General features: G+C 60.0%; 2 protein-coding genes across 8 annotated transcripts in view; one reads left to right on the top strand and one right to left on the bottom strand.

Annotated features, from left to right (window-relative positions):
- The window catches only part of DEGS2 (delta 4-desaturase, sphingolipid 2), a 78,573-nt gene extending 61,641 nt beyond the window's left edge, over positions 1-16,932 (top strand). For all 4 annotated transcript variants that reach the window (XM_070357969.1, XM_070357967.1, XM_070357968.1 and 1 more), the window contains 2 exons: positions 12,482-13,224; positions 15,030-16,932. In XM_070357969.1, coding sequence (XP_070214070.1) covers positions 12,508-13,224; positions 15,030-15,176 — 864 coding nt within the window. In that variant the 5' untranslated portion in view covers positions 12,482-12,507 and the 3' untranslated portion in view covers positions 15,177-16,932. The remainder of the gene's footprint in view (positions 1-12,481; positions 13,225-15,029) is intronic.
- Positions 16,933-17,065: 133 nt separating this feature from the next.
- Positions 17,066-25,416, bottom strand: part of EVL (Enah/Vasp-like) — a 149,169-nt gene continuing 140,818 nt past the window's right edge. For 3 of the 4 annotated variants that reach the window (XM_070357964.1, XM_070357962.1, XM_070357961.1), the window contains exons 9-14: positions 25,100-25,166; positions 23,515-23,581; positions 23,357-23,419; positions 19,004-19,070; positions 18,612-18,669; positions 17,066-17,528 (exon numbers count right to left, since the gene is read on the bottom strand). In XM_070357964.1, the coding sequence (XP_070214065.1) occupies positions 17,491-17,528; positions 18,612-18,669; positions 19,004-19,070; positions 23,357-23,419; positions 23,515-23,581; positions 25,100-25,166 (360 nt within the window). In that variant the 3' untranslated portion in view covers positions 17,066-17,490. The remainder of the gene's footprint in view (positions 17,529-18,611; positions 18,670-19,003; positions 19,071-23,356; positions 23,420-23,514; positions 23,582-25,099; positions 25,167-25,416) is intronic. The other variant, XM_070357963.1, reaches the window with a different exon arrangement.

Genomic DNA, 25,416 nt, shown 5'->3' with positions numbered 1-25,416 from the left:
GATCTTGCTTGACCCGCCTTCTCCACGTCCGCCAGGTGGGCTGCAGCCTGCGTCCACCCGGCTCTGAGATCCCACAGAGGGAACAGGCGCCTCCTCCCCTTCTGCCCTGAGCAGTGCGTCCTCCTCTTGAGCCAGCTCACCTCTGGCCAGAGCTGTGAGTCCTCTAATTAGCCAGTGGGCAGGGGCTGTGATGATGGGCAAGCCATCACATTGTGAGGGCAGAGGGAAGGGATGCTGTGCTCCGGCGAAGTTGGCTGGGGAGGGAGGGGCGCTTGGGTCCACGGCCACACAGATAGTAAGTGATCCCCAGGGCCCTATTTGACCTGACTGTGTCCTTCCTGGCTCGAATCCTCCAAGGCAGCGGTCCCCAACCTTTTCAGTACCAGGGAACTAGTTTCATGAAAGACAGTTTTTCGCTGGACCTGGGATGGGGTGGGGTTTGGGGATGATTCACGAGCACGACATTTCTTGTGCACTTCACTGCTATTATTATTACATCAGCTCCACCCCAGATCATCAGGCATTAGATCCTAGAGGTTGGGGACCCCTGCTCCAAGGGTTTCCCTTCCTAAAAATCTCATCTCTGCTCTGTGTCGACACCCCAGTACTCTGGTACTCTTTCTCCCTCGCTCCTGCTCTCTGACCACTCAGTGGAATATAGCTAGCCCTCCATCTGCCCATTTCACGGCTTTTGCAAACGCTGTTTGCTCTGCTTGAATTCTTTTTCCTACTCCACCTACTTCTAGGATTCCTTCAAGTCTCAGACTAAATGTCCCTTTCTCAGAAACTGTGCATGATAGTACACGTGCACACACACATTTTGTTTGGAAATAAACAATCAGTTAGCTCTCTGGGGGAAACAAAAGTCCCTGATTTGCAGATTGGCACTTGTCAGTGTTTGTAACTATTTCCATTGTGGTCAATTTCAAGCTGCCAACAGGCATCGCTGCCCACGTTGCTGGGGAGATAGGAGCATACTTGGGGGGTGACAGCGTCAGGCTGGACTGGTGGTCTACACCACAGTCTACCCAACCCTTGCTCCCCAGCATCTCTAGTCGCTCGTGCCAGGACTGTCCGGGGGCTTTATCCTCTTTCCAGCAGTGCCCAGGTGGCGCTGTGGTAAAGAATCCACCTGCCAATGCAGGAGACATAAGACACACGGGTTCGGTCCCTAGGTTGGGAAGATCCCCTGGGGGAGAGCTTGGCAACCCACTCCAGTGTCCTTGCCTGGAGAATCCCATGGACAGAGGAGCCTGGCGGGCTACAGTCCATAGAGTCTCAAAGAGTCAGACACGACTGAAGGGACTTAGCACACAGCGGTGCCAGGGAGCACGGGGCATACAGCTTAATCCTTGCCACTGGGGAGCAGGAAGCCCTGTCTTTTCACTTAGGACATTTTTTTCATTCTTTTCTCTCCTCCTCCCCACTTTTTAAAATTTAATCTTACAGACATTTACATCTTTTTTGCATTTTTTTTAATGCAGGGCGGGACCCTGGGAGGTTAGTCGCCCTGCCCAAGGTCTCCTGGCCAGCCGGGGTTGGGCTTAGGACAAGTCTCTAACCGGGGCACACGCCCCACACCTCTGTCCCACCCTCTTCTCCACCCGGGACCTGAGAAAAGCCTGTCCCCATCCAGTCCCTGCACGTGACTCGTGGGCAGGCTCCGGCTCACGTGGCCCCTCCCTCTCGTTCTTTCCGACCTCTGTACTGATGTGTGTGCCTCGCCCTCCTGCCTGGCCTGCTTCTAACCCACATTCTTTAATTTGTACCCACTTTTACGAGGCATGACTTACATGCCATAAAATTCGCTCATTATAAAGACACAGTCCAGCGATTTTTAGTGAGGTTACACAACCGAGTTTAGAGCGCTCCCCTCACCCCAGAGGGCCCAGGACCACTTGCAGTCACTATCCTGGACCCACATCCCGATTCTGTCCTGCGAGTTCCCGCCTGAGGGTCACAGGGCCTGGTGTGCGTCATCTCCCGGCACATCCTCGTGGGGACACACTGTGCCCCCTCTCCCGCCTCGGGGTCTGGGGCCTGGCTCGTCCCCGGAGCTTTGGCAAATATTTGTCAATGAATCAGGAGCAGGTTCAGCGGGAGGCAGGTGAGGGGGTGGGGTCGTGACTCCTGGAGGTGCTCTGGGCCCTTTCCCCCTCCCCCCCCCAACCCCCAGTGCCTCCCACACTGACCAGACAGGCCTAGCTTTGCCTTGTGGCTCGGAAACTGAAACCCAGGTGGGAGAGACAGGGCTGGGGGTGGGGGGACGGCTTAGCAGGGCTGCAGAGAAGCCGTGCAGGAGGGAGGGGTGGAGAGGGCTGGGGCGCCTTTGTCGGAGAAGCCGTTGGAAGCAGGGCTGCTCGGCTGTGTGTGTGTGTGGAGGTGGGCAGGGAAGGCACTGCACCCGGAGCAGCGTGTGGGGGTGCAGCAGGGAACTGACAGATGTCAGGGAATGTTGGAGACTAGGGAGTACCTGGTGGGGAAGGGACCCCTCCACCCCGAGCTAGTGGGACCGTCGTGGCACTTGACCTCCCTGGGGGAAGCGGTTAGAGAAGGGACCTCATGGCTGGCCAGTCGGCAGGGCCGAGGTGGGGGCCTGGGGACCACCCTAGGTGCCCACCCCCGGTGCCCGCAGAGGGTAAGGACCCAGCAGCCTTCCCTGCCCGCTGCCACCTGGCACAGCAGAGTTCGTCAGGAAAGCTTCTGGGAACAGCCAGGTGGGCATCCGTGGGAGACTGCTCTGTGGGGTTGCAGTTGACCGGGGCCCAGCCCGGGTCCTCCCTTCCCACAGGCTGCTCCTCTGCTGGGCCCTCGGGGCCTTGTGAACGAGTCCGCCATGTGTGTAAATGTATGTAAGGCATGGAAATTCCCGCCACCGGCTCCTCGACACCTCAGGGCCTGCGGCCTCCTCCCTGTTCCACGCCTGTGGCCCCTTTGCCTCAGGGAAGACCCCCACCCCTGGGTGCTTATAGCCCAGGACTGTCAGAGCAGGCGCCTTAGGGATGGAGAGCGAGGAAGCTGGCCCAGAGAGGGACAGGGGCTTGCCCCAGGGCACACAGCAGCTGGACTGAATCAGGCTGCAGTGTGGCTCTCCTGAATGCGGACTCAGGGTTTATCTCTGGGCACTTGGCCCTGATGACTGCAGCCCAGCTTCAGGAAACAGGTCCTCTGGGACTGAGGGATCCTTGGGGACAACGAAGGAGTCAGAGAAAATCAGGTGTGGTGGAACCTCTGTGTGCCCATCTCTAAGATGGGGGCCTGGTGCCCTCCTAGGTGGACTGGTGAGGCCCCAGTGAGTGTGTCAGACGCTGAGCACATTTCACCTGCTGAGGTCAGGTTCCACACCCAGGCCCTGGCTTGCATCCAGCAGGCCCAAAGTCGAGGGTCCTGAGGGCAAGTCTCGCTCTGTCGGCCTTGCCTTGCCTTGCCCGGACCCTTCCCTGGGCCCCCAGCCCTCCTCCTGTGTCGTGCCTGGACAGTGTGACTTCCAGCAGTGACTGCTGTTCATGGCCCGCCGCCTCGGGCCCCACCTGAGTTGCTGCTGGAAAGCCATTGCATGGGTCTGGTTCCAGGTGGCAGTCCTTGCCTGGCTCCAGGCTGCCCAGCTGGACCAGAGAACCCTGAGGCACGTGTGTCCTTCGCCAGCTTCTGCGATGCTCTGCGCTGGAGGCCTGGGTGGGCAGGCCTCTCCCCTGCCGTCAGCTGAGATTGCCTGGGGCAGGAGGGTGGGCAAAGCCTGGTCAGGCTGGGCCAGGGCTCTGCTTTGGGGGCTGCCGGGCTCTTGTCCTCCTCCTCGGGCTTCACCCCTCTCCTGGGACCCGGAGAAGATGGAGCCAGTGGCTCTCCCCTCCCTAGCCGCACCCCTGAGCCCTGGAAGAGGCACCCCTCGGTCAGGCCAGCGACCCCACCCCACACCTCCATCCCCTCTTTCTGCTGTCACCCTGCCCCCTTTCCCCCATCTCGACCCCCCAGCCAGCCGTCTCCCCCCTTGCCCTCACTCGGCCTCACCTTCTCAGCTGGGGCCCCTGGGGGCCTTGCTAAGTCCAGCAGGCACCTGTCCTGCCTTCCTTTCTCTGACCCTCTTTGACCCCCGCAGTGGGACACCCCAAGCCCACAGCTACAGCTATCCAGAATCTGACTGTGCCCTGTGACCTCGTTAGGCCTGCGTGGCTGGAGGTCCCCGGAACATCTTCTCGGGGAGGACCCCAAGCCTCCCAAGCTCCCCTGGGGCCCGGAAGCCCTGGCATTGAACAGGTTCAGTGTTTGCCATTCCACCTGTCCAGCAGGTGGTAGATGGAGAGTGAACCAGTTTGACCCGCTCACCAGCGCTGCGTGGGTTGGACCAGAGTTGCTGCAGTTCAGTCGCTCAGTCGTGTCCGACTCTGTGACCCCGTGGACTGCACACTCCAGGTTTCCCTGTCCTGACCAGCTCCCGGAGCTTGCTCCAACTCATGTCCATCGAGTCGGTGATGCCATCCAACCATCTCATCCTCTGTCGTCCCCTTTCCTCCTCCCACCTTCAATCTCTCCCAGCATCAGGGTCTTTTCCAATGAGTCAGTTCTTAGCATCAGGTGACCAAAGTATTGGAACTTCAGCTTCAACATCAGTCCTTCTAGTGAATATTCAGGATTGATTTCCTTTAGGACAGACTTATTGGATGTCCTTGCTGACCAAGGGATTCTCCAGAGCGGCCCCACTTAGATGGTGCCTTTCTGGGGTCTTTACTGAAGGCTGAGTCTGTTCAGTGAGGCCTCCCAGCTGTGCCACCTCTGGCATCTGCTGCCCACCTGCTCCCAGCTGCTCTGCTGTCTGAACTCTCACAGGGTCTTGCCTGGGTCCCCCTTGGGCTGTAGCACTTGCTCTGCCCATCCCCCCACTGTCCCAGCTTGCTGGGGCGCCTCCCCCGTCTCTCTGGCCTGGACGGGGCTCTGGGCCACGGGGAGGTGATCTGGAGCTTGGCCCTTTCTGGACGGGGCTCTGGGCCGCGGGGAGGTGATCTGGAGCTTGGCCCCTTCTCAGATTGCCCCTGAGCTGCCCAGCATCTAGCTTGTGCATCGATCCTCTTCCCGTTGCTCCCAGCAGGTCGGCCAGGCCCAGTGGCGTAGTGGTCTGGGAGTCTGGGGCCTGTTCTCACAGGTTAAAGCACGTCTGGGGCCAGATCGGCTTCCACCATCAGCCCATGGCCCCAAGAGTCAGAAATGGGACGTTTTTACTCTCAGGTCAGGAAACTGTTTAATAACAACAGTAGTAACAGCTCCTAGGGCTCTGAGCCATCATCCTGGGCTCGCCACAGTCTGGATGCGGGGGAGCGGGGAGCAGGCATCACCCCAATTTCCCGGATGCGGAGACCTAGGCCGGGGCAGTGTGCAGCCAGGACTTGGTTGGCCAGGGTCGGGGCCTGGGGACCGGGCACTCCTGCCCGTGTTGGGGCCACGGCCAAGTTGAGGGAAGCTGGGTCCTTGGGGAACTGTAAGGAAAGCAAGAAGGGGGTGCCAGGCCAGGCAGGGGGCACCCCCAGGGCGCTCCCCTTTGTTCCACTCACGCAGGACTTACTGGCCTTGTTCGACAGACGGGGCACTGGGGACTCGCCATTCAAGGTCACAGCCCTGGCCTCTGAGCAGCACAGGACTGGCCTGTTCCTGGGCCTGGATCCCCGAGCTGGGGTTCTGGTCCCTGCTGGCCCAGAACTTGCCAGGCTGTGGTCACCTGGAACAGGTGTGGCCTGCCCTGCGGGCCTGGCCTCCTTCCAAGGGGAACGGGGCAGCGGGGGTGGGGGCAGGCCCTGTAGAGGCTGGTGGCCCCTAGCCACCTGAGTCAGCTCCCAGGTGTGTCCGGGCAGGTAAGGGCCCAGTCCCTGATTACTCAAGGAGGGAGGCTGGTGCCCAGAGACCCAGCCCTGCTGGTCGGGAGACTGGTGGAGCCCGGTGGGGCCTGTGGCCCCAGTCTGACATCCAGGTACGCAAAGGCCGGGGACCTTGCATTTGATGAAATGCAGGCCTGGGCTGTGGGTGAGAGCTTCCCCACTGCTGCGGTTGCAGGCGCGTCCTTCTGGCCCCGGCTGTCATGCAGACACCTCTTCCTCCCCTGTTCCACCCCGCCGCGGCCGCTGGACCCCCTCCCCAGGGGGCCCCTCTCAGCCCCCCACCGGAGGCACCTATCTTCCTGGGGAACACTGAGGCCCACCCTCTGACATGTCCCTGCTCACCCTGACCCCTTCTCAGGGCCGGAACGAGCTGGAACGAGGCCTGCCCCCTGCACCCCCTCCCGAGTGGGTCCCACACGCCAGCCCCCACCCTCTGGCTGGGTCCTTGGTTTTCCTGGCCCTTCCCGGCAGGGTGATGCTGCGCTCACGCCATGCTGGCTGGTCTGCCTTGGCCAAGGCAGGCGGGCCGTGCGGCCCTCGATGGACGGGGCAAGCATGAGTGGCCACTGTGCCCAGCGCCAGGCTGGGCAGAGGTGGAGCCTGAGGCCATGTGGGCTGCTGGAGCCCCGGGCTTTCCTCATCCGCCGTCCCACTGCTGCGAGTCTGCTAGGCCTGCAGACGCCACACTTGTGCCCTCACGGTCCTAGAGGTCCGATGCCTGACCCGCTCTCATGGGGCTGCAGTTTCCTCCGGGGGCGCTGGCGGGGGAATCTGTACCCTGGCCTTTAGAGCTCCTGGATCCGCCTGCCTCCCTCGGCTCACGGCCCTTCCTCGTGGCCCTTCCGTCGTCACAGCCAGTGAGGGAGGTGGAGACTTTGTGCATCCTCGAACCTCCTCTCCTGCCGGCTTCCCCGCTGTCCCCAGCCTGGGGTGATGCTACCGCTGGGATAACCCAGAAGCTCCTTGCTGTTGTGAGGTCTGCAGACCAGCACCCTGGGTGCCGTGGAAATAGGGAGTAGGAGGTGGGCATCTTTGGGGGTGCTGTTCTCTGCCCCCCCCACAGTTGCCAGTCTCTCCCTCCACCTTGGGAGCTGGTTTCAGGCGGCAGGGCCTTGCTCTCCTGTCCCTGCCTCTTCTTCTGCCCGCTTGGGGCAGTGGGCATCACATGGGGGCCTCTGGCCTTCCTGGGGAAGCCAAGTGGCCTCCCACAACAGGGGGATGACCCACGTGGCTGCTGCTGGGCCACGTGGGCAGGCCTGGGAGGAAGCACCCACTGGCCTAATCCCACCACCCCCAACCCCAGCATCCCCATCTGCGGGGAGCAGCCTGGTTGCCTGGTAAACCTGCTGGGTCTCCATGTGTTGGGCGCTTGTCACAAAGCACAGATTAATCTGGGTGCCTGCTCCCAGCCAGTCAGCCCGAGGCTCCGTATCTTATCTCTCCATCCTCCCAGTGGCCTGTTGATGGTTCAGAAAGGAACCCTTGGAGCTGAGGTAACCTGCTTGGAGCTGGCATTTTTATTTATTTTTTTACTTTTTTTCTATTATGGGAAGCTCTAACATAGAATCTGTCATTCTAACCATGCGAGCTGTGCTTAGTTGCTCAGTCGCGTCCGACTCTTTGTGACCCCACGGACTGTAGCCCGCCAGGCTCCTCTGTCCGTGGGGGTTCTCCAGGCAAGAACACTGCAGTGGGTAGTCCATCCCTTCTCCAGGGGATCTTCCTGATCCAGGAATGGAACCAGGGCCTCCTGCATCGCAGGCGGATTCTTTACCAGGACACTACACGCCTTCCGGTCACTGCCCCGCCCCCCGCCCCCAGCCCGGCAGCCTCTGCTTTCTGCTCTGTGAACTTGCCTGTTCTGGGTACTTCACGTAAGGGGAACCATGCAGTCTGTGGCCTCTGGCTGCTCTCACCCTGCGTAATGCCTTCAAGGTTCATCCTATTTTAAGTTGCCTGGGTCAGTCCTTTATTCCTGTTTTTGGAGGAAGAGGTGCTGGTAGTTTATTCGGGAGTCAATTCCCAGGAGCAGGATTAAGGATGCTGACCTTGTGAAGTGGGGAAGTCAGAAAGTCAATATAAGGAATTTTTATTTTCCCGTAGCCCCCAACTTTACTATTTGAATATTTGCAACTCTGACTCTATACATAAGTTTTAATTTCTTACAAAACTCTACATTCCATATTGCTAGGTCACTTTGCTGTCCATCTCACATCACATTTTCATCAAGAGGTATTTCCCCAAATGACAACCGGCCTGACTGTGTGCTTGCTGTTGTTGTTTTCAGTTGCTAAGTTGTGTCTGACTCTTTCAACCCCATGGACGGTAGACTTCCAGGCTCCTCTGTCCATGGGATCTCCCAGGCAAGAATACTGGAGTGGGTTGCCATTTCCTTCTCCATGTAAGGATTTTTTAAATGGAAGTATAACTGACCTATAACATTATATTTATATTACCTTCAGGTATACAACATAATGATTAAAAAAATTTTTTTAATGGAAATAGTCGATTTATAATGTGTTTCACATATACAGTAAAATGGTTCAGTTATATAACATACATGCATATAAATGTATAATTTTTTTACATTCTCTTCCATTACAGATTATTACAAGATATTGAGGATAGTTCCCCATGCTTCACAGTAGGTCCTTGTTGATTATCTATTTTATATATAGTAATGTGGATATTTTAATCCTAAATACCTAATTTATCCCTCCCCCCAACACAATGATTTCATGTATTTCAAAATGACTCCCATAAGTCTGGTTAACATCTGTCATCTTACAGTGTTACAATTTTTTATCTTGATGAGTTCTTGGATGACAAATTCCCCTTTTTTTTTTTTCCAGTTTTGAGATGTAATTCCCAGATAACATAAGTTTAAAGTGTACAGCATAATGGTTTGATATGTGTATATGCTGCAAAACGATTACCGTAGTAAGTTTAGTTGGCATGGGATGACGAATTCTTGGTGAGAACTTTCAAGACCTGCTTTTGTAGCTGTGATCACCATCCTGGGTATTACGTCCCTATGTCCTGCTTGTTTTCTAACTGGAAGTTTCGTTCCTCCCTGAGGCCGAATAACATTCTATTGTGTGGCTGGACCTCATTTTTGTTTATCTGCTTATCAGTTAATGGACACTTGGGTTGTTCCTACTTTCTGGCTGTTGTGAATAGCTCTCTGAACATGGGTGTGCGTGTTATCTATTGTGTCCCTGAATTTAAATTCTTTAGGAGTGGAACTGCGTGGTCTTATGGTTAATTCCATTTTTAACTTTACGAGGAACCTTCCGATCGCTCTCCGCAGCGGCTGCACCATTCTGCATTCCCACTGGCAACATACAGACAAGGGTCGCTGTTTCTCCGCAGCCGTGTCGGCACCTGTTATTTTCTGGTTTGCTGAGCGGCTCGGAGTCGGGACCGCACTGTGGTGCTGGCGGCACCCTGATGACGATCGAGCATCTTCTCACGTACTTAGAGGACCAGGTGCGCGTCTTTGGAGAAACATCTATTCAAGTTCCTTTGCCCATTTTTCATTGGGCTGTTTGTCTTTTTGTTTGGGGGTTGAGTGAGATCTTTATACATTCTGGTTATTAGACCCTCTTTCCAGAGCTGGAATTTGAACCTGTTATGAACGCTGCTCCCTTCCAACCCCACCTGGGGATGCTGTGGTCCTTGGGGACCCATTAAGCAGGGCTGAGATTTATCATCCATCCTGGGCTTGCTTGTGCTTTCCCAAGTTCAGGTTTGACACTGTGCTGTGACCACCATTCTCTTGGACCTGATTAGGTGGTGTCCTTTGCACATTCAGGGAGAGCTCTCTGGATCAAAGGACCCAGGCAGTTGTGCGAGGTTTGGAAGCTTGGCAGTGGCCCCAGCGGTAGAGGGAAGGAGCCGGAATAAGAACAGGGGGTGGGGCAGGAGGGCTTCCCTGGGGTTCAGTGGTAAAAAAGTAGGTGAAGGTCACTCAGTAGTGTCCAACTCTGTGAGTCCATGGACTGTAGCCTTCCAGGCGCCTCTGTCCATGGGATTCTCTGGGCCAGAATACTGGAGTGGGTAGCTGTTCCCTTCTCCAGGGGATCTTCTCAACCCAGGGATTGAACCCAGGTCTCTCACACTGCAGGTGGATTCTCTTAGCATATGAGCCACCAGGGAAGCCCAAGAACACTGGAGTGGGTACCCTATCCCTTCTCCAGGGGATCTTCCTGACCCAGTGATCAAACCAGGATCTCCTGCATTGCAGGCGGATTCTTTACCAGCTGAGCTATCGGGGAAGCCCCAGTGGTAAAGAATCTGCCTGCCAATACAAGAGATATGAGTTCAGTCCCTGGTCCCAGAAGATGGTACATGCCATGGAGCAACTAAGCCCGTGCACGACAACCATTGCACCTGTGCTCTAGAGCGCGCAGACCACAACTACGGAGCCCACACTCCCTAGAGCCCGTGCTCTGCAAAGAGAAGCCGCCACAACGAGAAGCCTGGTACCATGACCAGAGGGTAGCCCCTGCTTGATGCAATTAGAGAAAAGCCCTTGTAGCAACGAAGACCCAGCACAGCCCAAAATAAAGAAGTAAAATTGTATATTAAAAAAATAACAGGGGGCAGGGGTATGATATTCAGAGCCCACCCTGGCCCCCGGCTGGCTGTCTTGAGGCCAAGTGTAGCGCGATGCTCACTTGCTTGGAGCCCAAACCACTGCAGCTGCCAGACGAGGTGACAGCTCGGTGGGAGTGTTGCTGCGTAGGCAGCGGGGCTCTAAGTGCTGCCGGGGGCTTCTGTGGGCTTCCTGGGCAGAGGTTCCAGGACGTGGGGACCCCCACAGCGACAACTGGCATCTCCAGCCGACGCGAGCTGGCCCGCCATCAGGAGCCAGGACCAGTCTGGGGGACACACACCTCGCAAGGCACATCCGGCCCGTGCGTGTCCCTCTGAGACTCAGAGGCCCAGGGAGGGTGGCACCACGGCTACCCAGCGAGATCAGGGCCAACCTTGAGATGGGCTTGTGGTGCCACTGCGGCTTCGGTGGGGGGACTTGGAGCAAGCTTCCCCCCTGACTGGACAGAATTCCTTGGCTCTTGTGTGTTTCGCCTTGCATACCCCCAGGGACAGGCAGCTCACCACCTCTAAAACAGTTGATTCCATTGCTGAGTGGCTCTGACAGGAAGTTCTCTGTGGGGAGGAAGGAGAAGCTGTTACCTGCTTCCCATTCTGAGCGCAAAAGGGAAGCGACTTCCTGGGTCACTCAGAGGGACGAGCAGGCCAAGATCTGACGCTGGCCTGGTCAATTCGAGTCAGGGCCCGGCCTCTGCTGCAGCCCTGGAGAACCTCTTCCCAGGCCAGCCTGAGGCTGCCCAGCTGCTGGCTGGCAGGAGGGGTGGACATGGGCACACTGGAGTCAGGCACTGATGGTCCTGAGGGCGCCTGAACCCTCACTGGCCTCAGTCCCCACCCGTGTGCCCGGGCACTGGCCCCACCTGAGGAACCCAGGGACAGAGCGGACCTGGGGTGGGCGCGTGACTGTCCCCTTGAGCGCGCGTCGCCCCTGCCCTGTCCCTCCCGGCCTCTGGACACAGCACCAGCCAGCTCGGCAACCTTGCGCCTGGCCCTGCCTACCCTCTCCAGCCAAGCAGAGGTTTCCAGCAGGTGCTGCCCTCTAGACCAGGGGCCCCGACTCACCCTTTTCTCTCCCAGCTGCTCCTGAAGGCCCTCTTCTGCTTGGGCAACTCCCACTGTCATTGTGTTTTTCCTTTTCTGTTAAACGAAATACAGAAAAGTACAAACAATGTGATAACAAACACCCCACCCCCACCCCAATAAGCATATCCAACGTTTTATCATATTTCCTTCAGATCCTGTTTAAAAGAACTGAAACACAGACAAAGCCAGAGCCCTCCACATTCCCCTCCCCCAGCTCCGCTGCCCCCTCCCAGGGCCCAGACAGTCTGCTGGTGGCCCCCCCCTTGAAGACCCAATCACGCACAGCACCGCGTGGGTATCGAACAGGCAGCTCCCGGCAGCTTCTTTGATTTCGGGCATCAGAAAATCTGTGATCCAGGCTGACACCTGAGGCTGGTGACCAAGACCCGCCACTCTGGGAAGTCTCCCCAGAGCCCCCCTGGGGTGGGGGGTGGAGGAGAGTCTGCAGGTGCACAGAGTTTGCAGGACTCTCTGGGTCACTGCCTGGGGGCTTGATGGTGGAGGGGAAAGGCTGGAGGGAGGGAAGAAAGCAGGAAAAATGGGAGGAAGAGAGGAAGGGGGAAAAAAAAAAGAGGAAGGGGGAGGGGGAGAGGAGGGGGAGGGGCGAGGAAGGAGGGGGAAGGGGAGGAGGGAGAGCGGAAGGAAGGGGAGGAGGGAAAGTGGAAGGAGGGGGAGGGGAGGCCAGCAGGGGCGGGGGCGGGGGGGGGTAGGGAGGGAGGGAAAGCAGGGGGAGGGGGAGGGCCGGTGGGGAGAGGGGAAGGAGCGGGGGAGGGGAGGGTCGGGGGTGGGGGGAGGGTCGGGTCGGGGGCGGGAGAGGAAGCAGGGGGAGGGGAAGGGCCGGCGAGGGAGGGGAAGCACGGATTTGGGATCCAGGCAGCCAGTGCCCACCTCACCTTCTCCCCCGCCCTTCCCTGCAGCCAAGTACCCGGCCATCAAGGCCCTGATGCGGCCGGACCCCTACCTCAAGTGGACGGTAACGGCAATGGTGCTGGCGCAGCTGCTGGCCTGCTGGCTGGCGCAGGGGCTGGCGTGGCGCTGGCTCTTCTTCTGCGCCTACGCCTTCGGGGGCTGCGTGAACCACTCGCTGACGCTGGCCATCCACGACATCTCGCACAACACCGCCTTCGGCACGGGCCGCCCTTCCCGCAACCGCTGGTTTGCCATCTTCGCCAACCTGCCCGTGGGCTTGCCCTACGCCGCCAGCTTCAAGAAGTACCACGTGGACCACCACCGCTACCTGGGTGGCGACGGGCTGGACGTGGACGTGCCCACGTACTTCGAGGGCCGGCTCTTCTGCACGCCGGCCCGCAAGCTGCTCTGGCTGGCCCTGCAGCCATTCTTCTACACTCTGCGGCCGCTCTGCGTGCACCCCAAGGCCATGACCCGCATGGAGCTGTGCAACGCCCTGGTGCAGCTGGCGGCCGACGCTACCATCTATGCCCTCTGGGGGCTCAAGCCCGTGGTCTACCTGCTGGCCAGCTCCCTGCTGGGTCTGGGCCTGCACCCCATCTCGGGCCACTTTGTGGCTGAGCACTACATGTTCCTCAAGGGCCACGAGACCTACTCCTACTACGGGCCCCTCAACTGGATCACCTTCAATGTGGGCTACCACATGGAACATCATGACTTCCCCAGCATCCCCAGCTGCAACCTGCCCCTGGTAGGCGGGGTCAGGCCGCTGCCGGGATGTGTTGGGGGGTGAGGCGTGGGGGGTGAGGCGGGGAGGCTGGGGAGGGCTTTGGGCTGCACTGTGGCCTCTTTTTCTCTCCTGCTGATGGCCACGTTCTCCCTTGTGGTCCCCAGGGCAGGAGGAAAGGCCACGAGGCACACGGAGTGCCTGACTGGAGAACAAGGAGGTGAATTCAGGGTGGGCAGGGGCTCGAGGGGCATGTTACAGTTCAGGCCTCTTGGTTTAACGAGAGCCTGTTTGAGCACAGCGGTGACAGTCACGGGCGGGCTGTGTGTCTTGGGCCCACCCGCTGGCCCTCTCTGTGCCTCAGAGGGTGCGGCAGTAGCACTGGTGTGGGTGAAGCAACTGCCTTTTGACCCTGTCCCTCCCTGTTCTTGTCCCTGCCCTGTGACCCTCCAGGGCCCCCTCATGGCACAGAGGACAGAGAGCCTTGCCCTTTGTGACCCAAGGGGTCTGGCCTGAGCTGTCTCAGAGTGAAGCCTCCGGCCTGGGCTGGTGCCTGCGTCCTGGGAGACCTGGGGTTGGAGAATGTCTAAAGGAGCAAGAGGGGGCAGGCGGGGGGCCTTCCGCTCTGCTGCTGGCTGGTTAGAGCAGAGGTGGGGTGCCCAGGGAGGCTGGAGGTTGCTGTGCTGGGAATAGTGAGTGTGCGGAGTCTGTGTGTGTGTGTGTCCCTGTGTGTTCACGTGGTTAGGTGTGCCTGTATGTACATGCATGTCTGGGTGTGCCTGTTCACCCACCCACGTGTGTCTGAGTGTGTGTGAGCACTGGTCTGGGTGTGCAGGTGTCCGTACCGTGCCCACCCAGTGACTCCTCCACAGCACCGAGGTCCTGCTCTGTGCTGAGCACTGTCTCATGGGTGCCTCACCACAAGCCCATGTGACATTTCAAGGTCATCATGCCCATTTCATAGATGAGAAGGCAGAGGCTCAGGTTGGGGGGTGGTTCCCTGCTCCCAGGAAGCAGCAGAGCCAGACTCTTGACCCAAGATGCCAACAGGAGCATCTGGTGTCAGCTGTGACCCTTTACTCCTCCCAAGCAAAGTCAAAGGCTCCCAGCTCCCACCTTTCGGGTCCCCTCATCCCCCGGAGGGTGCCCTCCTCCCCCCTCCCGCCCCATCTTTGGCTCTAAAGCAGGTCCTGCGCACCTGGCGAGTCCTCGGCCGCCTCGGGGGCGGGGGCGGGGAAGGGGAGGCCTTTCCCGAGGTTGGCGAGCAGGGGACGTGCTGGTGTGGATGTAGCTGCTGAGGCTGGAGCACTTCCTGGAGGAGGCGGGCTGAGGGTGTCAAGTGCAGAGGGGGGCAGGGAGCTGGAGTGGGAAACAACAGGTACTGAGGCCAGAGCGGAAGGTGATGGGGTGAGGGCGTGGTGGGAGCCGAGGTCAGAGGAGAGTCTGCAGGTTCACGAGGGCATCTTGTGCCGGCACGGAGGCGCGGGGACAGACCGTGGTTCAGCAGGACTCAGAACTCCGGCCCACCCCAGGGCTCCTGGATTGGAGACTTGGGGTGTGGGCCCCCGGGAAGGAGGGGAGTGTGCATTTTAATTCCTCACCCTACTTGGGGCCGGGGGGGAGGGGCAGGGGGGTGGGAGGGTGAGGAGCTCAGCGCCTCCTGGTGCCAATGGCCCCTCCGCCTTCGGGCAGCGCCTGCGGCCTCCTGCTTGGCTCAGCTGGAGGACACGGGAACCCTCATCGCGCGGACAGGGCGTGCGCGTGCTTATGAAGTCTGCGTGCGTGCGTGCGCGCGCGCGGCCTCTGACCCGCTCGTCCCTCCCCTGCAGGTACGGAAGATCGCGCCCGAGTACTACGACCACCTGCCCCAGCATCACTCGTGGGTGAAGGTGCTCTGGGATTTTGTGTTCGACGACTCCCTGGGGCCCTTTGCGCGGGTGAAGCGGGTGTGCAAGCTGGCGGAGAACCACCTGTGAGCCCCACAGCCGGCCGGTGCCCTGGGGCCCGTGTGCCCCGCTGGATGCAGGGCTGGCTGTCACCGTCCCACGGCCTAGTGTCCAGAACTGGTTCGGCTGCATTTGGTTCCCGCGCCCTGAGCCACTGCTCACTGGCGGCAGCGGGCACGGATGGCGGCTCGGGTTGTACATGGACCGGTGACCTCAGGCCGGCCCTCCCTTTCAGGGCTGGGCCTGACCCTGCCCTGGGCACTCTACGCTTAGGGAGCAGTCCTCCGGCGTCCCCATGGCCTAAATTAAATCCAGCGTTGGTTTTCAAGTCCCCAGAGCCTGCTTCCCCAGATTGGGCCTGGCTCCCTGCAAGCAGGGCCTGCCCTGTGCCCCCTCGTGGGGACCACACTGAGGCAGCATTCTGGCTGGCCCCAGGCATGGGCAGAGGTCCATGCGGCCCTCGGCTCATGGCCCATGCTCTTGCCTTAGCCCGCCCCCTGCCCTGGTCTGCCTCACCCCTGCTCCAGCTTGAGCCCACACCCTCACCAGCTCAGATGTGAAGATGGAGAAGGTACCACGGGCCGGGGAGATGGCAGGTGGACAGGTGGCCGGACCAAGGGGTGACAGCCCAAGTGAAGGGCAGCTCTGATGGTGTCTCCAGGACGTGGGGCACAGCCTGTCCTGGCTAAGCCAAGGGCTGATGGCACAGGTGAGGGGGAGGCCTCAGCAGCCCCTGGCCCAGGGAGGGCTGTGTTGGGATGGGGGTCTGGGTCTCCCAGAGGCAGGCAGGCAGCAGGAGGGTGCTTGGGTGAGAGAAACACAGCACCCCTTGGAGACGTGAGGCTGTAGAGGCCGAGGACCACCCTGGGGGCAGGTGTGGGGCTGGGAGTGGCCGAGTGGTCTGACCACTGGGATGGCCCAGGAGACCCCTGCGCTAGATGCTAGAGGGCAGTGTTGCTGGGCAGGGAGCTCCGAGAGCCCAGCTGAGCCCTCCCGGTTGCCAGGTGCTTATCTGACCCTGCCCAGAGCTGAAGGTGGGCCCAGGGCTGTCAACCGTCCTAGGAGGAGGCAGCCCAGCAACTGGGAACACCCCGTGGACACCTGCCAGCCCTCCTCCCCACGGCCCCAGGATTCCTGGACTGTGGAAGGTGGGAGGAGCTGCACAGAGTGCCTCTTGGAACTGTGGGTTGAAGCTGCTCCCCTCCTGACACGCAGAGCAGGCTTCCTCTGTCTCTCAGTTGCTGGGAGCATGCACTGAAATGGACTATGTCTAGCCTGGCCAGCAAGTGGTCCTGTTGTCCTGAGCCAGACTGGGGGGTGATGGTGGGGGCTCCTCCCATGGCCCTCAGAGTATGGCTGGGCCAGGGCCTGGGCACACTGCTGTCCTGGAGACCGGGGGATGGTCACAGGATTTCAAAGCTTTCCTACTAGCTGGGGCCACTCTGGGCGAAGGGGCAGCAGTGGCCAGCGCTGAGGGCCAGACCCTTTGTGGTTCAGCCCTGCATGGTCTGAGACGTGCCTCTGATGGGCACAGGGGCTGCAGGAGACTGGGGGCAGGGCAGAGGCCACACCTGCTTGCCTTGCCTTCCAGTCTGGCTGAGCCCGAGTCACAGGGCCCCATCTGTGAGGTGGGGGTGGGGGTTTGAGCAGGTGCACCCTCCTGGCCCCTTTGATGCTCCTGCACGGGCCCCATACAGGGCCCACCTCCCTGGAGGAGGCTGGCCAGGGGCAGCCCCAGGACTCCCGCTGGAAGTGCCTGAGCTGGCAGCTCACATGCCATCCTTCCTTGCCTCACTCCCAAGGCCCCCGCCTTGACCCCCCTACTCCGGGCACCACTCTGCAGACCCTCCCCCAAGAAGAGGCCTCCCCAGCCAGGCGCGACCAGGAGCTGGCGCTGAGTGAACAAGCCAGAGCCGGGGTGTGGACAGTAAGCGTTTATTACCAAGTGGACACAGACGGCTTGGTGTGTGGACAGACCCTCGCCACCGGGATGCGGGAAGGAGCCATGTGGAAGCGGCCGCCGCTCCCGAGGGCACCTAGGAGAAAACTTGAGACCTTCTAACAAGGCGCGTGACTTGGGGTGTCTTCTCTATGAACCCAAAGAAACGTACACTTAAATAGATAGAAAATACAAAAAAGGCGGCAGGCCTGGCGTTGTCAGGTCGGATCTAAAAAATCCAGGAACTGAACCTTTCTCCTCATTTTAATATTTATCACCGGTTAAGACTTAAACGAAGCGTGTCCTGGCTTCGGTGCGGGCTGAGTGCCGGAGGCCTGGGCGCCGGGCTCCATGGGGTCCCCGCCGTCAGCTGGCCCAGGTCATGGCGGCATCGGGGGTTCTGGCCTACGAGGTGCTGATCCCGCTCAGCTCCTGCCTGATGGCTGAGGGACAGGACGGGAGAGGGCTCAGTCCCTCAGCTGCCCACCCGCGGGGCTGTGCCCACCGCTACAGCAGGTGGAGACTAAGGTGCCCCCAGCCCGCCCTGACCCCTCTGGCCCATGGCCTCCTGAGGCAGGGGCGCCCAGCAATAAAGTGGGGTTAACAGTTGGCCTGTGTCTCTTTTTGTTGGCTCCCGCTGTCTCCCCTCTTCATTCATTAACTCCTTATCTGCCCATCCCAGCCTGGTAGGGGGCTGGACGAACAGGAAGTTGAGCGCTCTCTGTTGGATCAAGGACAGGGCGTGGCTGATCACCCAGCCCTGGGCAGGAGTCCCAGTCTGCTGGCTCCCAGACCCCGCCTCCCTGCTCTGTGGGCTTAGCCAGCCTGGCCCACACCTTTCCTTTTCCTCTGGCTCCAGATCTGAGCCGGCTGTTTCAAAGGCTCCGGTGGGGAGTGGACAGATGGATGTGATTCACTGGGACAAGGCCCTGCCCTCTGGAGCTGCACGCCTGCTCCCCAGGCCAGCAGTGCCTAGTGGGCTGTGGACTCGGTCAGGCCCTTAGGCAGTTCTGTGTCTTCTGGGGCCCTCTAGCCTCTGGCAAGGCAACAGTTGCCCCTGTAGCCCCAGACTCGGGGATCGGAAGCAGCAGAATAAAGAGAGTGATCTAAATCCACAGGATACTAAGATAAATAACGGATGGTTCAAAGCTGCTCTGGACTAGCGAATGCACCCTTCCCACCACTGGCTCATCCAGGAGGGAGCCTGGGGGGTGGGGTCAGACGGAGGTGCAGACCGTGAACACGTGCTCACACTTGGACAAGTTCCTTAATCTGTCTGGGCCGCCTCAGTCTGCCCAACCAGAGAACTGGGAGGCTGGTGTGGGCTGTGGGGAGGAAGAACAAAACCCCTCAACACAAACCCTCAGCCTCTCAGCCCAGGATGGCCTCACTGGCTGGGCCCTCCTGACCCCTGGCTTGCAGCCCTGGGCACAGGCACCCCTGCCCTCCCCAAGGACCCTTGGCGTGAGCCTGGCTGGGTGCTGCCCCGTGGCGGGGGTCAGGGTGGGGGGCGCCCTGCCACTCACCGTCGATGATCTCCTCCTTCACTTTGTGAAGCTCCCGGACCACCTCCTCGAGGATCTCCTGTTGGGAGCAGGGCCTCAGGGTGAAGCTGGCAATGGTCACGGGCAGGGGAGGCCAGGCTCCCTTCAGAGCCATGTCCCTCTGTGTTCTCAGCTGCCCTCCCACTGGGGAAGGGTGTGTGTGAGGGGGGATGGGACATCCTGCGATGCCTCAGAAATACTTGGGCAAAGCCAGGGCGGACCCACCCAGAGGCAGGCTGGGAGGGCCCAGAGCCCCTTCCCGGTGAAGACGGGGCAGGGGCATTGAGGCTGCATGTGGCTCCCCGCCCCTGTCCTCCCCACCCGCTGTCACCCCCGGCCCGGCTCCTTCAGACTCTCCAGACAGACCCGCCCACCTGTTTCATCCGGTCCAAGTCTAAGGCATCCAGGGCCACGTCGTTGACACTCCCTGCCGGCTTCATCCTGGGGAGAGGGCACCGGGGGGCTGAGCTCGAGAGGCACGTGGGCGCCCCAGTGCTTGCCCATTGAGGGCCTGCTCCGCCCTCTTCAAATGCTGCTGCTTTGGTGCTTCAGAAGGACTCTCACGCCCCGTCTCCACCTTGAGAGGGCCTCTTGGGTACCGTGACCACGTTTCCCAACCCAAGCATCAGGACCTGGGGTCTCCCGACTTGACGGTGCTCACATGGAAGCGCCCACTCGTGGACGGCATTCCGAGCCACACGCTCCCTCCCCTGGGAAAAGGATGCTGATAAGCTGGTTCTCAGAGTAAGGGCTCTGATCCTGGCTAGACCACAGCCTGGGGAAACCAGTGATGCTGGCATGAAACAGGAGACAACTGCTCAGCCCAGAGTAACCCACGTCTGACACGAACCAGCGGCCCTGGTGTTGGCAACCGGCTCTGCATCAGGTTTTGCTCTTCTCAGGCAGAGGGTTTGGTTCTGGGGACTGTCCTTCTCTGACATTTCTGAACTAAGCTTAGCTGGCTTGAAATTTAATGTTTCCTGCACACAAATCCTCCCTGGCAAGTCTCAACAGGGGCTTCTCTGGTGGTTCGGTGGTTAGGACTTGGTGTTTTCACTGCCAGGGCCCAGGTTCGATCCCTGGTTGGGGAACTAAGATCCCACAAGCAGCACAGCATGGTTAAAAAAAAAAAAAGAAAATCTTGGCAAATGCTTTCACCTGGCCTTTCAAAGGAGAATCACGGTGCCGAGGGAGCACTTTCTGGATTCAATCTCTCTCCCCATGTGGAGAGAGAGGCAGGGTCAGGGAAATGATGTGGCCAGAGCTGCCTACAGGGATCATGGACCTGACAGCTGGCAGACACACACTGACTGGGGGGAGTGGACACGTGACAGCGGACACACACGTGAGAGCCGGCGGACACACACGTGACAGCCAGCGGACACACACATGACAGCCGGCAGGCACACACTGACTGGGGGAGTGGACATGTGACAGCGGACACATACGTGACAGCCGGCGGACACACACGTGACAGCCGGCAGGCACACACTGACTGGGGAGTGGACACTTGACAGCCGGCAGGCACACACCGGGGGAACTGGCACGACCGCCAGGCGTCACTGTACAGATTGGTCAGGCTGGGGTCCTCCGCAGCGGAGGAGAACCAGCAGGACGCTGAAGCGCCGGTGCGCTGTGACGGAGGACAGCGTGGAGGGGCCTCCACGTGGGCCAGCGATCCCCCTTCTGGGGACACAGCCGAAGGGAACGAGCTCGCTGCTCCCAGCAGACAGCCGCACCCCACGTCCGCTGTGGCGCTGTTCACAACTGCCACGACATGGAGACCACCTGAGCGCCCAGGACTGCTGAGTGGATGCAGACGATGTCCTATCTGTATCTACGTGGGTGTGTGTGCACACACGTGTACACGTATAGGTACACGTCACACACATTTATATAATGAAGTATTCCACGACGAGAAAGAAGGAAGTCCTGCCGTTTGTGACAACATGGACATGGCGCTGAGTAAGCAAGCCAGACAGAGACAAATGCTGCATGACCTCACTTATACGTAAAATCCAGAAAAGCCCGTATTTAAAATGGGTGAACAACAGGGTCCTCCTGTGCAGCACAGGGACCTCTGCTCAGGGCCATGTGGCAGCCTGGGTGAGAGGGGAGTCTGGGGAGAGCACAGGGAGCTCTGCTCAGGGCACTGGCAGCCTGGGTGAGAGGGGAGTCTGGGTGAGAGAGGAGTCTGGGGAGAGCACGGGGAGCTCTGCTCAGCGCACTGGCAGCCTGGGTGAGAGGGGAGTCTGGGGAGAGGGGAGTCTGGGGGAGAGCACGGGGAGCTCTGCTCAGGGCACTGGCAGCCTGGGTGAGAGGGGAGTCTGGGTGAGAGAGGAGTCTGGGGACAGCACGGGGAGCTCTGCTCAGGGCACTGGCAGCCTGGGTGAGGGGAGTCTGGGGGAGAGGGGAGTCTGGGGAGAGCACGGGGAGCTCTGCTCAGGGCACTGGCAGCCTGGGTGAGGGGAGTCTGGGGAGAAGGGACACAAGCATAGGTATGGCTAAGTCCCTTCACTGTGCAGCTGAAACTCTCACAACGTTTCTTGTTCATCGGCTATACTTCAATACAAAATTTAAAAATCTCGAAAAGCCAAACTCATGGAAACGGAGACTGGCCTGGTGGCTGCCAGGGGTGAGGCAGTCGAGGGGCGCACAGCTGCAGTAACGAGGCAGACAAGCCGTGGGGGTGAACGGATGGCACGGTGGCTGCGGCTGGCGGTGCTGTGTTGCGGACTTGGGAGGAGCGCAGCAAGGTCTGCAAGTTCTCACCGCATACACAGAGGTATGACTGTGCGAGGTCACGGACATTTTAACCTGCCTGCCCGCGGTAATCATTTACAGCATCTAACACATGAAGTCATCGTGCTGTGTACCTTGAACTCACACAACGTTAGATGTCAATTATATCTCAGGAAAGCTGGATTAAAAAACCACTGAATGCCATGTAAATAAAATTTTAGTGGTCCAGTGCACATACCTGGATTAAAAAATAAAAAAACAAGGTGCTCCTGCACGTTTCTGGATGAATTCAGTAAAGAGGCCAAATGTGGTCCTGACTGAGTATGTAATTTTGGATCCTGGTAGGGAAAGAGGTCCCCTTCCCTGATGTAGGTTCAAGTCCTTGTTTCAAGAGCAATTTTCCAGGGCACCTGGACAAACCACGTCACCTCTCTGGGCCTTGGTCCTCCCCTCTGAACAGCCCCCCACCACCCCGACAGTGACCCCAACATCTCTGTGGGCCCTACAGCGGCTGCCCCCAGGGCACCATCCGTGAGTCTAGGAAGTGCTCTGGCTTGGAGCTGCAGAACTTGCTATCCCAGTGGGAACGCGTTGGACAGTGTTCTCGCCCTGAAAGGGATGCCTGGCTGCTCGAAACTTGGCAGCCTGTTCTTGCTCCACCAGCAGGAAGCAGCCACCTCCGCCAAGGGCTGCAGGCTGGCCCTGCCCGCCTCACCTCCCGGGCCCTGCTCTGGCTCCCGCCTGATGGGTTCACCTCCTGCCTCCAGCCAGGCGAGCGGGCCAGAGAGGCACTGCATCATGGCGCCCTGGCCCAGGGCGCACAGAACGCGGCCTGTACGTGGACAAACCCAGGCTTTCCCCCTCAGTGTGCCTTCCTCCGCCCTCCCCATGCCCTATGCTTGTCAGCCATGCTGCTCTGCTTTCTGTTCTCTGAACTTGCCAGGCTGGTGGCAGGCTTGGGGCCTTAGCATTCACCGCTCTTTCAGCTTGCAAGTCTGCCCCCATACTCTCTGCAGGGCGGGGTCCCCTCATCTGTGTCTGCTCAAACACCGCCTCTGAGAAGCCCCCTCGCTGAAGCCCCTCTGTGCCTGGCACTGCCGACCACGGGACCCTCAGTGTCTTCCTCCGAGCACCTGTGGGAACGCATGGTTGTCTTGTCTATGGGTCTTTGCACACGGAGACAAGTTCTGTGCAGGCAGGGACCTCAGGCCTGGCCGAGAAGCTGGCTGACTCGGGCCCCACATGAGCCCTGGCCGACACTGGGACGGCCCTCCCTGAGCACCTGTGTCTGTCTTCACCACTCCCGCAGGGCTGGCCAGAGCTGTCTCTTGGCTGACTCGGCCAGACCAGGACCAAGCGCCACCTGCTCTGGGCTGTTCCCTCCTATTTGTGACGGACGTTGGAGACACCCCTTAGTGCGGGCTCTAGAAGCCTGCACATTCAGGCGACACTCGGCCCGTGGTTACGATCTGATTGCCTGAGGTTTTTTTGAGCGACCTCAAAAAAACAACCCATTGGTTGCAAACAACCCATCCCGTTATCATGTCAGCTTTTGATTTGGGAAACGTGGCCAGTATCTCCCTGGAAAGATGCAGAGGAAGCAGAGGAGGGCGGTGCGGGGCCAGCCCCGGGACAGCAGGCCGCGGGGCGCAGCGAGGGCCGGTGAGGGGGACTTGCTGCATGCGGCTGCCATCCATGCTTGACCGCCCTGCGGTGGGTGAGCAGACCTCCACAGGGGGTGGAGCGAGGAGGAGGCTGCAGACGCCCCCTGGCTAGCTGGGTGTCCCGGCTGGTGAGCCCAGAGCTGGGACTGCACCTCCACGGCCCCCCACCGACGAGGGTGAGGAGGAGCTGGCCTGCCCTGTCCCTCACGACGCACAGCCCGCCCTCTCCCAGAGACAGCTGTTAGACGACAACGAGGCAGGGGCTGGGGTGTTAGTCACGGGAGGGGACAGAGGAGGTCCCAGAGACAGGAGGTTCGGTACCTAGAGTGAGGCTGCGACTGCAGGGGGCTCTTAGCTTCGGGGCTCTTGGCCACAGATGGGGTTCTATGCAGTGGGCAGAATGAAGCAGAGGTGAGTTGGCGCCGAGGCCTGCCTGGGCCTTCACCCCAGGGGCAGTGCGGGCTTCTGGGGCGGCTCACCTGGACAGCGAGGAGGACACGGGCTTCTCCGCTGAGCCGCTCCGCTCCCAGGGCTTCCGGCTGGCCTCTGTCGGTGCACGGCACGGACGAAGCGCCTCAGGGCTGGGAGTGCGCCCGTGGCCCCGCGCCCCGCAGCATCCTAGGCAGATGGCCCCGCCCCGGCTCCCGTGGCCCAGGTGGCCCTCGCAGGCCTGGCACCTGCGTCTCCCCAACTCAGGATGGGAGCCCCTGCTCCCACGACTCGGTTGACCTGGTTTCAAGTCCTCTCCCCATGGCTAGGGCTTTCCTTGGAATGTGTGCCGGCTGGGCAGGGAAGCTCTGAACCAGGACCTCCAGAAGCAGCCTGCCCCCAGCAGTGGGCCGGGCGGGTACAGGAAGCCCCTTGCCTGCACTCTCAGCGCAGCCCACGCCTGCCTTTGGGAGCCAGTGTCCCCGCTGTCCCTGGGCTCCGTGGCTTTCCCCACACACTGCTGCTAGCTCTTTCCCAACCTGGCCTTGGAAGTTGATTTGTCTTTCCTTTTTCAAGTGCTCTTTAATTGCATTTCACTTTACTACAAAAGGTCTACTGAAGTGAATGAGTTCCCTGACTTGGCAGGATGAGCAGAGAGGCAGAAGGGAAAGCTCCCTGGGGCAGCAGGGGCCAGCCACTCTGAGCTGAGCCTGGAGGCCACGGGCACACCTTCACTGAGCCTGCAGGGCGGACCTGGGAGCAGGACCACACCCGAGCTCCGGCACGTGGCCCTGGGTGCACCGCTTACACGCACTGAGCTTCTAACTGCGAACTCACAGCCCCTCTACCGGGATGTGACACTCACCAAGAACTGTGGCACTGCCCGAGGAGAGGCCACGGAACCCAGCCTCACAGGGAGGCGATGAGCCAGCAGAGGGGCAGGACGTGAGGCCCAGGTGGCCGCAGAGCCGTGCCCCAGCGAGCTGCCAACAGCGGGCATGAGCCTCTCGCCACTGGCTGGGGTGGGGCGGCCTATTTTCTCTCTGTCCCCCCACCCCTACCACACGCTCGGGAGCACAGGCCTGGCTCAGAGCAGACCCTGAGACGTTTGTTGAATGACTGAGGGGCCAAATGCAGTGGCCTCTCTCCACCACAGAGCCTGAAGGCGCTCTTCTGACCACACCGCTCCAGAGCTTGCACCAGGATAGGTTCGCGGCGTCTGCTTTGCAGGCCTCATCTGGCTGACTGCTCAGTGAGCAAGGCTCCCTGGTGTTTTGCAAGGAGCACGACTGCGGCATTTACATGCTCCTCTTCAGAGCAGGGCCCAAGGCCAGGAAGCTGAGCCTCCGGGCCCATCTCCCCCACCCCTCCTAGGTGTGGGCAGACCCGCTGGGGAAACAGCTGGACAGGGCGCTCTCTCCCCCAGAGTGTCCTGCACGTGCTCAGGATCCGACTACAGGCGGCTGCTGACGGGGGCCGGAGGGGCTTCCGTGCAAGATGGCAGGGCGCCCCGCCAGCACAGCCTCTCTGCTCATCCGCCCATGGGGGAGGCCATGGGGGTCAGATTGTCTTTCTGTGAGAGCCCCTCCCACTCTAAGACCCCACACCTGGTACAGGCAGGGTGGGGCCCCTTACCTGACGAGTTGGGGAGCTGCTGGCTGGCTGCTCGGGTCCCTGGAGATGGAGAGTTGCTGGGCTCTTCCTGAAACGGAAGAGAAAGGCCCTGCTGTCGATCTGGTTAGGAAGGCCGGCTGGGTGGGGACCTTCAGGCCAGGTCATCTAGGAGACCGCAGTTTTCCAAATTATCCAGTGAACGAGTGTTACTTCTACAGTGAGACAATCATTGTGCTTCACTAGTGAAAACCCCAGGTGGTGCAGGGAGGTGGTCCACCGCACAGCAGTTGGGGAAGAAGGCTGCAGGGAGACACAGCGGACGAGAGTCAGGACGACTA

This window comes from Bos mutus, chromosome 21 (genome assembly GCF_027580195.1).
Source record: "Bos mutus isolate GX-2022 chromosome 21, NWIPB_WYAK_1.1, whole genome shotgun sequence".
Taxonomy (NCBI): domain Eukaryota; kingdom Metazoa; phylum Chordata; class Mammalia; order Artiodactyla; family Bovidae; genus Bos; species Bos mutus.
This window is presented reverse-complemented; position numbering and strand designations above follow the sequence as displayed.